The 13,240-nt window shown below is 40.9% G+C and overlaps 1 protein-coding gene across 4 annotated transcripts in view; it reads left to right on the top strand.

Annotated features, from left to right (window-relative positions):
• LOC110976038 (uncharacterized) overlaps positions 1-13,240 on the top strand; it is a 39,867-nt gene that overhangs the window by 17,536 nt on the left and 9,091 nt on the right. For 2 of the 4 annotated variants that reach the window (XM_022228980.2, XM_022228979.2), the window contains exons 3-4: positions 2,871-2,948; positions 5,365-5,443. In XM_022228980.2, coding sequence (XP_022084672.2) covers positions 2,871-2,948; positions 5,365-5,443 — 157 coding nt within the window. Of the gene's footprint in view, positions 1-2,870; positions 2,949-5,364; positions 5,444-9,763; positions 9,966-13,240 lie in introns of those variants that run through there. The other 2 variants (XM_022228982.2, XM_022228981.2) reach the window with 1 other exon arrangement.

Raw genomic sequence — 13,240 nt, 5'->3', positions numbered from 1 at the left:
AGCTTCCGGTGGACGTGCATGGTCGGGGAGGTATAATTGTAATCCTTATGGCGTGACTTGGTGTGCTTATTTAGTCGTGGAATTTTCTACATTTGAACATATGAGGACATTAACTTATTCCCACAGGTGGTTGAATGTCCCGTAGGTTGAAAACTTTCGACCAGTACAGTCAAACGGCCACCGAGCGATGAACATTAATATCCTTACGTGAGTAAGCCCTGTAAGGAATTTGAAACAATAGCTCCAAAAATGCATTTGTTTATGCGGTACTCTCAAACCTTTCTCTCACATTTATTTTTAAAAGAAAAAAGAGTTGGTTCCTTTTTATGGAGGGGGGAAATGGACCTCGATGCCCCTCCCCTTGGATTTGCTCTTGGGCTATCGACAAGAACATTGGGGTCGGGACTCACTAGCTTATACTCATGCAGTGGCTTTAAAGAAGTTTAACATCTTATCTGTACAAACTTGCTATTGCTATTTCTTTCTCAAATTAGTTTTGTCCTTAACGTGGGTGGTAGGAGTTATTACTCTGTTTACTGGGCGGTGTAAATTCAAATTATTTCTGCCGAACCAAAACCATTCAAGAGACCCATTCACACAAACCGACAGGATATTTGTCAATCGATAAATTACGTAGTGGCGGCGCGTCCGGCTCTTTCGCTGCCTAGCGACGGATGTTGGAATAGATCGAAGACAGCCGTAGCTCATGACAATTACCATTATTGCCGAGGACATTCTGCATTTTTCATAACTTTGATGCATTGAGAATATGCATCATCTCCACTTTATGGATTCCTTGGACCGAGACGGTCAGACAGAAAAGCCATTTGTTATCTCCGACTGACGCGATACATTGTGCATTTTGCGACTGTTTAGCAGTTTCCTTGTATGCCATATAGAACCGATACATCTTCTTTGAAGGACCATCGTGCTCAATGTACGAACCAAAGGCACCCATCTTGGATTTAATGCCCACGAGCATCATACACTTTAATTAGCAAAGAGAGCAAGTAGCCTATATCAGTATATACAACGTTTCTTGCTTGGAGCAACATGTACAACGATCCCTGGCTGTAGATTATTTTAACAAGAACTCGATCAGACAACGCCAACGGCGTGTCAGGATTATTCACCGAATTATGACTGGCCTCAGATATACTTTTGCCATCAGTAAGCCATGCTCACGCAGAAAAGACTTTTCCGATCTTCAACCTAGTCTTGATCTTCAACCTAGTTTTGAAATCTGTAATTGCAAATGAAATGGTTTGGCGTGAAAATAGCTTGTATTTCACCCTTTTTATGCCTCCGAAACAACACAATTCATTAAGTAACAGTGATACGCGTAAGGGCCTGTAGAAATCTTATTTCAAGCTAATAATAATACTGTTCGTCGGATGTGTTTAGATTACAGTCTCATCATCGTAATGAAACTGATAATTACAGGAAAAATATTTTAAGATTGGGCACTGCCCTCATAGAAATTGTTGCCACTTACAGGTGTTCACTGCGCAGCCGAAACCATTAACAACAAATAAATCTAATTTAGACTACGCAAAAACGATCTATCCCAAACCATGCTGGCGAACCTAACTAGTGAAAAGCGACTGTTCTCCAACGAGGTCTTTTTGAAAAGCCGTGTCTGTTGTAGCTTGGACGCCGCGACAAAGCGCGCAGGCTGAAGTGTCCACAGCACAGCCCTGGCTATGGTACAGAGTTCAAGAAGACGGACTCATCAATCTAATCAGAGGTCAATGCAACGCTGGTTTGAAGCCAACCATTGGCGTTCTTTGTGTTCGGGAGAAAGGCAGAGTATACTCGCCATGAGTAGCTATATATATTCGGTTGTCCTTGCAATTAGTTCATTTCCACTCAGGTGGTAATCAAGGCCGTACCTGTATCAGAATAATACAATCATTTTGCATGCAAGGGTAGTGTCGTTTAACAAAAAAATCATTTCGCTTTACGAACAATTCTACTTTATGGGAGGACTTAAATTGGACATCTGAAAGGTATTAAACTGGGGCTTATGTTTCTACATTTCAAGATGTGAAACGTCTGCTTGCCCGCTTTTGAAACGCAGAGGTGCCCGAACAAAGTGACCACTTCTCCCTTTTAGAGAATCATAATAGGTGATCGAATGTTTTCGATAGGAATTAACTTCTCGTCAGTGGTTCTCCAGTAAATTAATTTAAGTCTGATCGGAGCAACGCAGAGGCAGAGCCGGGTTTGAGTCGAGCGGGTAACTGCACGTCAGGAGGCATAGTGTTGGTGTGTCCGTATAATTTCTCATACCTATGCCCTGCCCCGTCAGTGCAAGTACCGGTTCGCCACAGGAGAAACAAAACGGAGAAAGTACACTTTTGGCGTGGGTTGGTCATGTTGAAACTGGAACCGAGGTTAACTCTTCAGTTTTGAAAGTTAAAAGTAGAAATAAAAGCAGTAAAATGAAATTTCATGACAAATTAGTACTTGTCTACTCTGCTGAATAATTGCAGATTTGCAATTAAACATAATTATACACAAAAAATGTACCTTTTTTTAATCGAGATTTGGAAATGTATTGTAAGGGAGGCTGGGCACGCATGCCAATCATAAAACAGTCTGGTGCCATCCTGATCGACAGTTCACAGTATATAAAACAGATTCAGGGAATAAGATAAAAAATGACTTCCCTGTGAATAAGGTCTATACAGTGGCAGCAAAGCTCTTTTCAGGTTAAGAGTCCCCCAGCAACACCTTTGAGTGGATTGTTTAAATTTCAGGCTTTATGTACCTGCCGTTCGTCCCCCTGGCAAGGATCAAACCCAGAACATATCAGAGACATGTTGAACAGCATGACTTAATTTGCCATCCCTGGGGTATTTCTCCAGGTTCCAAAGATGACGAAGTATGACTGCGTGTTGCTCATCTTCAAAGATCCCTTTGAGCTCCCCGACTGTGTGAACGAGGTAGGTTGATTTTTTAAACCAAATTTTAGGGAAATATAGGGCCTATTCAACCAATAAGCTTTGACTGCGACATACTCCAATTAAATAAATTAAACTTGACCAATTACCTAGGCATAACCAATTGAAAGCGTTGAACACGGTGAGCTGATTCAGTCATATCTGGGGCGCTGAGAAGGGCTGATGGCCGGACAAAGATTTTCGTGAAGGAAAACGTCACACGTAGACTTGACTCAAGTCGGGATCTCTGTGACGTCTTCGTTTCTGCTTTGGATACACATCGAGACCGTTGTTACTTGCTTCGCGCCCTCTTGTGTCCACTTATTCTATGAGTTCAGTTCGAAATAGTCTGGTTCCTTGCCCAAATATTCCCTGACCACCCTTGATAAAGAATCTTAGGTCAGGCATCACCTACGAATATAAATAGATATGACGCAAGGTTCAGAGGTCACAAGTTGAAACCCGGATGTTTTCGATTTCATTCCCTTACTTGGTGAGTTCAAATTCAACTGAGTGTTCCCTAACGAGGCGCATTGAAAAAATCACAGAAAATTCAAAATCATGCAAAAGCTTTCGTTGATTCGTTGATTGATTCGTTGGATAGCCAGAATCATATCGGGTCTGGTATCCAGACTAAGTTCAGAAATCCCGACTTGAATCTGCCAACCGTTTGTACACAGCGAATGGGCTCATCTACCAAAAGTGGTATCATCCAATCACATTGCAGGACTTGTTTTTACGTCGTTCAAACCTGCACTATAATGAACGAGTTTACAAGTCTGACTACTTTGATTGGTGGAAATTCCGTATAAATTAGGCAAGATCATGTCGTCCATTTACAATTATGAATAACTACATATCACCGACAGAGGGTCCGATTGGCGTATCCGTCAAGTCGGACTTACTGACTGGGGACGTATGACACAAGTTGTACAATAAAGGCTATCAAATGAGGGCGCATAAGGGTTATGCGAGCTGCCAGGCCGAGCCCAACGACCGTAGTTCATATGCATACTGGCTGAAAGGATAGCTGACTAGGGAAGAACAACGTAAGTCCGACTTGAGTCAAGTCTACGTCACACGGGGTCACGGCTAGCGACATGGAGAGCATTATGGGTAAATTTGTGCTACGCGGCGAGCTCGCTCAATGCGTTATAAAAGCGGTGGTTATCAGTTCGATATTTTTTTCTTTTTCTTCCTCATTGCAGAAAATATTTTCACTACACTTTATTGGTTCATACAAAATTGATTACGATAACCAATGATTTAAAATATGTCACCAAAAGACACGTGATCAAAGATACTTAGAAGATAAATCACCACGTACACTGTGATTGCACCAAGGCCATGTAACGGTATTTACACTACAGCTGGCACTTTGCTCGTGTCAAAGCATTGCCATTGGCTAATAAAAAAAAATTAGAATAACACTTCGCATACTGAAAAGGATAACCTCGCGGTCACAGGTCGTGCACAATCAAATATCGTATAGCGCCGAAGGTGCAAGATGCATAACTTTGCCCATGGTGTAATCATGGTGGGCGCCATTTAAGCAAGCAGTAATGCACAGGCGCCACGGAAATATATAAAAAAAACCTAGACTTGCAACGCCATTGTATGAAAAAGAAGCCAACCAGCAGCCATTATACCTAGCCGAATACAAAGCGTGGGTTGGCTCCCTTCTGTTGACGTCAGGAAGGCGGGCATTGCGGGCAAGGCGGGCATTGCCAGGAAAGCTTTGTAGTCGGCTCGTTAAAATGACCGCGAGTGGATTCAATGACTCTATAAGCTGATGAAGGGCATTGCGAGTCCAGATTTTATTATACACGTCCGTGACAGGCGCTAGGCGCCCAGGTAGCGCCTGCGCTCTAATGTGCATTGCGCAGGCGTATCGCTTGCTAAAATGGCGCCTATGCAATTATAACGTTTTACGTGTATTCACGGTGAAGTTCTCCATCTTGCGCCGCTACGCGGCGCTGTACAATCTTTGGGCAGAATGTAGCCAATATTAATCGCAGTGCATCAGCGCATCCCAGTGTCCAGTTCGCGCGCGCGCGCAGGAAGACAACCCTTTCACTAATTAGAAACTAATAGCAAACATGCTTTAATGGGATTTTCTGAAGAAAAACTGAACAAAGTCAGAAAAAAGACAAACAGTAGATGGCGCTACGCAATAGTGGTTCTTACTGCATGTTTGGGTTCTAAAACCGGGCCATCGCAAGTTTGCCACAAGATTACTCATAGTTGAGTGAAGTGAAGTGAAGGGCCATTCAGAACGAACTACATGATCGTACTGTTACTGTCCGTTTCTTGGCCTGTTACTTGTTGCTTGAGTGACAATGTTTTCCTGAATAGGCACAGTTCTCTTACAAGTCAACGGGAAAACTAATAAATTCGTATACTATTATCTTCTGTACAGTTCTTCAAAGAGCCAAGCTCACTCACAATGATATCGGAACTCCGGCAGGAACTGATGCAGAGTGATTCACATGAAGAAGGTAATCAACATGGAATGAATGGAGCGTTTCTCTAGAGGCTGTATAAGTAGGCGTTGCATGTTTTATATTGACATGCAGTGGGTGCATTTGATGTACCAGTTTATTACGGGGGGTTTCAAACAAGCAAATTAAAAATGAAAGAACTCGCAAACACTAAAGAGTTTACCTCATTATATTCGTCTCATAAGCTGGTACCCAATTGTACTTGGAGGGAGGATAATTGCTATCAATTTGAGTTGTCGTACGTTTGTTTTATATAGGCCCTACATGTTTTTGTCTTTTGGGCTGCGCTTTCTGTTTTGTTATTGTTTGGTTGTGTTTGTTGATTTTATTTAATGATAGGTGTGTTTAACATCGAATTTTATCCTTTTTTTGCCATCGTCACAAATGAAAAATACTGCACAGACCTGTAATTTCATGTTAATCCGTTAGATTATTGCAGAGCCAAGTGACGCACAAAATCCAACAGTTGCGTTTGGTATAACCAATAAACCTACATACATCAACTAATCCATTCATGAAAAGTTTGTATATAGTTTGCATCTTACACAAATTCAAATGGCAACAGTTTTTTTCTGATTTCTTTCTTAATATGAAATCCCGTTGAAAAATCGAATCGTTAACACGTCTATGAAAACTTAAAAGCAATTTCAGTGCAAATTGAATTGTGCCATTTTTTTGATAGGAAAAAACAAAAAAGAAAATTTTTAGACAACTCCCCTCCCCCCCAAAAAAACAAAATAAAAATAAATAAAACAACTAGGACATTTTTATTTTCGGGAATATGAAGTTAGATAAGAAGGAAAAAGGCTGCAAACGTGCGCCCTGATCATCAGGTGCACCTGGTGATCAGGGCGTACGTTTGCGGCAGTAACAAGGCAGTAACTGGTGGTAATGCGCCACCCTCATCAAATCCGCAGAAGGCCTCCTGTTGACATATCAGCCCAAAAGTGGAAAAAGAACCTCTGGGAAAATATTTCCCTTTTCGATCTAAAAATGAAAGATGCACCGGCGTGTCGCTACGTTTGCTCAGGGTATGCAGACCTACGGAAGTGTATTGTTCCCAAGGTAAACACATGTTTTAAAGAGACTTAATTTGTTGTGATAAATAATACGCTTCAATAAACATGATTCGAGGTAAAATTATAATTATATGCAGTCTCTAAACAGCGGTTGTTGACTCCCCCCCAAAAAAGATTGTCCGCACCATGCACATTAAGTAATCACAAACACGGGTGCTGGTGACATATTACCACAGTTATAATAACATTTAGAGATCATAAAAACTCTCCTCGGTGTATTGTGGTTTCTTAATGTCGAATATTGCAATACGTGGGAGACAAATTTTGAGACATTTGTATTGACTTTATAGCCACATCGTGTGTAATACCCCCGTCCTTTCTTTAATTTCAAGAGTGCACAATTCAGAACAGTCGATTGCAGTGCTGCGTATAGATCTGGCTGCCATGCATTTCATCTCGTATCGAATTTTAGGGAGATGCTGTTATTAATTTGCAGGTACTGTGAAGGTGCTAGCAGACGAGCAGCAATTTTAATCATCGTATTGCATTCTGAAATCTTGCTTATGACTGTTCAGTGCCTTCTTGATCACCTTGGCTGGAGTGTCTTCTCCTCACGCGATAAAGCATGTGCTGCCTATCCGCTCCGGGCGGAACCAAAGAGGGCGTGTTTTTTTGTTTTGTTTTGTTTTGTTTTTTACTCACCGCATAGGCGCGCAAGTATTTGACGCGGAGCACGCTGAGTACGCGTATGGTCTTTGCGTACACGCAGAACGCGTGCACGAAACCACTTGTAACCACCTTTCTTTCTTTTCGCCGATTGGGGGTGCACTTCAGCTCGGGGCGGATAAAGCAGAAACATTCTAACAAAAAACAGTACCTACAGACCAGTGCACTACAAACCTGTAATAAGGGTTTTTCCTAACCTTAGTCTCCGGTCCAGCTTCCCCCAACTTTGGCGTTTTGGCTCAATAAAAAGTCACGTTTTGCTCGGAAGCATAGAACTATTAAAACAAAGCTCGAATATACGAAAGCCTGTAGTGCCATCGAGGATATATTTTCAAAAAGCAAAGTATATTTTTTCGGACTCCGTTTCCAGGAGATTTATTTATTTCTTATTCGTTTGTACGAGGTTTACTATTTCCAAAGTTTGTTTGTTCGAGACATACATTCGCCAGTTCGTTCTTATGAGATCTACATTTAAAAGCATTGTTTCTATTTTTGGAAACAATTAGTTTTCGTGAGATATATTTTCAGATTTGAAAAAGTTTGTTTTTTAAAAAGAGATATTTTCATGAGACTTTTTAAAAGTTAATTTCCAGGAGATATACATTGTCAGGTTTGGATTTATTGATTATGAAAACCCAAAAAAGGCCAATCATGCCACAGGCAAAAAACATCTTTACTCAACTAATTTGTTATTACGAATTAATAATTCGTCATAACGAAATATCAATTCATTATTACAAATTATGAATTCGAAATAACGAGCTACATGTAGTAATTCATGATAAAAAATTAATCACAAATTAGTAATTAATAATTTGTCATAACAAATTAGTAATTAACTAATTTGTCATAACGCATTAGTAATTTGTAATAACAAGTTAGTTGACCACATATTTTTTTGTCTGTGGCACGACCAGGCTTTTGTAAATTCTCACAAATACGAATTCAAAAAAATATAACTCATAAAAAACGAAATTCAAAAAAATATAACTCATAAAAAACGAAATTCAAAAAAATCTGTTGAAAACAAACTTGGAAAAGTATATCTTCTAAAAAACAATTTGTTTCCAAAAATAGAAACAACTTTCTATTCATAGATCTTACAGGAACAGATTGGCGAATATATATCTCGGACAAATGAACTTGGGAAAAATATATCTTGTGAAAACAATTTGTTTCCAAAAATGGAAAGGAACTGGAGAATATATATGCCGAACAAACGAACATGGGAAATATTATATCTCATAAAATCGAACTTTGAAAAAATGTACTTCACATTTTGAAAATACTTGACGGCACTCCTGGGCTTTCATACGAATATGGTAGGACTACAAACGGTTTTCAATGTGCGGACATGAATATTGAGACTGAAAAAGAAGGTGAGAATTTTGGGTGGCCTCCCCGGTGAAGATTGCAAAGGCTTTAGCAGAGACATAAAAAGTGACAAAAGTTATTTAAAAAATATAGGGTTGCACTGCACCAAATACGCGCCCATAGAATCTGTGCAAAATCGGACCGGAATAGCGCCGCCTTTTGACTCTCGGGAAGAGGTTGGCCTCCGGTTTCTCACTGTAAATTCAAAATTATGGCCAGAAGTTCACTTTTCGTTTCAATTTTATCGGGGTATAGCCACGCGATTTATTTTTATTCGCCTTTCCCCCAAATAGAAGTAAAACCACTCTGAATGTAGCCGTCCGCCTCTATCCAAAATAGGCCCACGGGTTGGGGCTTTTTGTGAAAGGATTACCCCGATTTGGAAACTATCAGTCCCAAATTCGTGGTTTATAGAAATATCCCTGTGATTCCTCCTGATCATGGAATGTCTTATTGTAAGAACCCTGCACAAAATATTAATGAGCTGGCGCGCAGAACTCCAACGATCAGGTGGAATGCACCCTTAGGTTTCTAGGCCATTGGTAATGGATTATGCATACGTACTGCACAATTGTCCGTGACCATTCCTGGGTATCGCGCCGTCGAGAGACCACCAGCCTCCTGTGCTATGTCAGCAATGTGCGCTTGGCCTGCACCCTGTGCGTCAAGCAAGAGCGAAATGCCAGCCTATTGCGGGAGATGATACCATGTCGCATGATGCTCTCTTGACATAGAGTTGCAAAACGTAGGATCGCATTTTAATTCAAATCAAGGGATTCGATTATGTGAACGATTTGTGAAACTTTGAAGTTTGCATTTTCTCATGTAACATAAAAAAAAGATTTGAACCTCACTATGCGATTGGATAGGAAAGCAATGTCTGTCGATCGTATGCTGCAGTTCGAGTGGGCGGTAGCCATGTTTAATAGCAAATAGAGGCATTAATTCTCAATTCTTATTTACTCATTGTTTTAGCCACCAGTGTCTATATAATACAGACATGATGCACTAACAACTCCCAACATTCATTTCACAACATTAGACCTCATGACAGTTTCTGTATTCACTCACGAATTCAAAGACGTTTGTTTCTGATCAACGGAATATTTTGGAATCCGTTCAAGTCAGTGACCTTCTGGAAGAGGTCGCGCGAGTGTCCCGCCGCGGTATCACGGTAACAGAGCGATTATCCGCGTCATCTGAACCGTCAATCCTGTTGTCGCTGGAGTGTCGTAAGTAAGGAAGGTGATGTGAATAAGCATCATTTGTGAAAGAAAGGTTTTTTTCCATATGCTGATTGGCTGAGACACTTGAAAGACTGGTCGGCATGGTTTGTTTTGGTGGAGTGGTAAAGATTGCCCTGGTCTCTTGGGTGGCGGCATGTTTTGTTGCTGTTACAGGTAAGCTTATGTGGAAATGATAGCCTGACAAAAGCGACTGGTGCAGTTATCAGACAGTTCACTCTCCAAGCGCTGCAATCTTGTTTTCTCTGCCTCCTGAGCATGGAACCAAACTATGCAGGGGATGGTTGATCGTAGTTTAATGGGGTTGACCGACTACTACAATTGAAAGTTGTGATAGCCTTTTATATCTCGACAAGACGTGAACCTCTTAACATTTCATTCAATGCTTTGATAAGAAATAGCATGATGGCGTAATGGGGTATTTTTGGGGGGGCTCTTGGGGCCCTCACTCAATGGCTTTGGTCACATAACACTGACTGCTGCGAGCTATCACCTGATTTTTCACTTTCTCTAATTTCTGAGCAAGTGGGGTGCATAGGAGGGCACAGGCCTGGGGTGGGGGAGAAGGAGTTCTCCCAAGCCCCCTAGTTAAGCCACTGCAAATGCCTGCAGCCTATCTCTTCAACTCCACGCGCAAAGTCAGCTTTTTGCTTGCCCGTTAAAAATATAGTGTCTGGTTTCAGTTCAGTTATACATAATGAGGCTATGAAGACACTTAAAGGGAAATTTGCCTGTTCGGTAATGTTTTGTTATACATTATTCATTGCTTTTCAACATCTTTTTCACCATCCGGTTTTGTATTTATGATCTATATCTTCACGATCTACTTGATTTTATAATCCATTATTTTTTTGTTAAATGTAATGAGCAAAGGTTTCCTCTTTACAAAAGCAATGCCCAGGAAATTATTATTTTCTAAGAAACTTCCTGCTTGCACACTGCTTTTGTGTGATATGGGCAGGATCGATTTAACTAGCTTAGAAAGTTAATGTTGGGTTCATCTTTAACGAACAATTAAACTAACTTTCACGATATTCAGTCCGTAAATGCATCATGTGAGTTCTTCGAACAGGCAATGCATTGGAAACTGCTTGAACTGGACTTGTTTCCAATAGACCCGTGTATAAATAACAAAGGTCAGGTTTACGGATGAAATTGTAATGAACTGCCGTTGAAAACTGAAGACAATTGATGAATGTCCTCTACAGAGAACAGGCAAAGAGAGTCAAAGGTACGAGGAGACTGGTAATGAATTTGGGCATATGACTTTGAGAGGTGATATCCCCTGGGGGCGTGTTTGCGTTGGTTTGGGTTTGCTCTCGCTACCATGCACACAAATGGCTCCGACGTCATCGCTGCTCGATTGAAAACCGGGACTATAGCCTCGCTGAGACGTGCAGGATTGCGATCGCTCGTTCATTCATTTATCGCGCTAAATTAACTCATCAAAGTTGGACACATATTCAGGAAGTGGAGCAGTGCTTCATTTCCATTCTATTTGCTTCACTGCACATCCAAGCTCCATCCCCACGAGCAATTTCATTGCAGACAGAAATGTTAAAGGGCGGGGAAACCACGATAAGTGTGTTATGTGGGGATTATTTTAAACGCTGAAGCTGCAGTGAAGTGTCATAAAGAGGAAAAAATTGAAGAATTTATCAGAAGAGGCTTCTAGCACGTTGCCAAGATTAGTTGGAGGGGACATACCTCCCTCGATTGAGTTACAGGCCACTTACTGTTTAATAAGTGACTTCGCACCACTGTTTGATCCTGTTTTAGCTGTACTTCTGTTCTGTAACATCTGGCAGTGTTTGTCTGCGTTTTTTTCCTGTTTGTTGTGTGTGTAAATTAGTGAACTGTTTGGCAGTTCTGTCTCTTACATCGTTAGGGATTTGAAGGGAAGGCCAAGGAAAAATCGAATCAAAGCATTTTTACATATATCACAGTTCCTATTTTGCCAGTGAAAATAAGCCCTTCTGGTGGCCAATTTTCAACGCTGGTCACTACGCCAGAAATCCCAAAACCAAACACATAATGAAATATTGCTGGTGATCATACAATCTCTTTAGCTCCAGTCTGGTTTTTCGTTTTCTTCTATTTCTAATATGTAGAGGTTTTTTTTTTTGTTGTTGTTTAATTGTTTGGTTTCGATCAATGGCTTATTAGGAGTTTGCGGATAACAAAAATTTGGTTACCAAATCAGGGATTAAGCATGTATAGAACTAACACCCCAAAAATCACAGAATCGCTGCAGTGCAAGAAAGACTGCACCATAAAGTAAGGCATCGTCATGATGGCTCCTTTAAAATTGTGACGCCTAAAATAAACTAGAAAAAATATAAACAGAAGCTGGTTTCAAATTTAGCGCCAAATAGACTTATCCACAAATTTGCCCACAAATATTTTGCCCACGCTGATGAGCAATGTAAAATTAAGGGAATAAAATGCTTCGCCAGTCTTAAACTTGCCTTTAACACCGGCTTGGGAGGATGGATGCGACTTTTTAGTCAGAGATCGAGAGTCAAAAGAAGTCAATATATGATGGATCTCCAGCGATTTTGTTCTGGGATTTTACTTTCATTTTCCCGAACATCCCGTCCATTTCATGGAATATTCCTTGAGCAAATTGCCCAAACCGGTTCGTAAGTTCGTAAGTGACTTCGTCACTACACGCGGATTCGTCAAGATTTGTAGGTTTCCATTGGATGATCGCAGAAATTGCGCGTTAACTTCCGGTGCCATGGCTCCATGCAAATGGTAATGAACGAAACTCATTGTGCAGTGAATGTGCGGTGCGCGTGGTTTAAACTGATGTGACGTCACGCTTACCAACCAGATTGGCGCGCGAGTGGCGATCCGCGTGCCGACCAGAATAGGCTGACCTGTCTTTAAGGTGGTGTACACCATTGGGTTTTTTTGGTCATATTTTTACAAGATTGGCTGATTATGGTGTGTAATATTCACTGCAACTTAAATTCCACTCACTTGTTTCATGATTGAGTCAACTTCTTTGTGAAAAAACGAGAAAAATAGCGCGGCATTTTCAAAGCTTAAATTGAAGGTCTAGTAGTTATCTTACGTAAAATCTATGGAATCTAGGGCGTTCGTAGTACAAGCGAACATTGTCCACGGGGTCAGGGTGGGAAAGAAGCATGACAGGTTCTCATTCCCTTAATAAAAGAACATTTTTTTTGAGTAATGCGCCTCCTCGACAATGTAGCATTGCGGATTCGTGGAAAACTTCATCCAGGTACACAGCAATCGACTCGTGTCCGTAACATAGGCGGGCCCATATGATTATGCACGTGCGCGCACGATCGTGTTTATAGCGGTACTTTCATGTAAGTTCTCACGTCGATGAAAGTCTGAAACTCCATTCATAGTTGAGTCATTAATAATTATCAGCAAAAAAGAATTATGTCTTAAAGCAA

The sequence above is a fragment of the Acanthaster planci genome, linkage group LG08 (assembly GCF_054643075.1).
Source record: "Acanthaster planci isolate LZ-2023a linkage group LG08, COTS_SCS, whole genome shotgun sequence".
NCBI lineage: Eukaryota > Metazoa > Echinodermata > Asteroidea > Valvatida > Acanthasteridae > Acanthaster > Acanthaster planci.
This window is presented reverse-complemented; position numbering and strand designations above follow the sequence as displayed.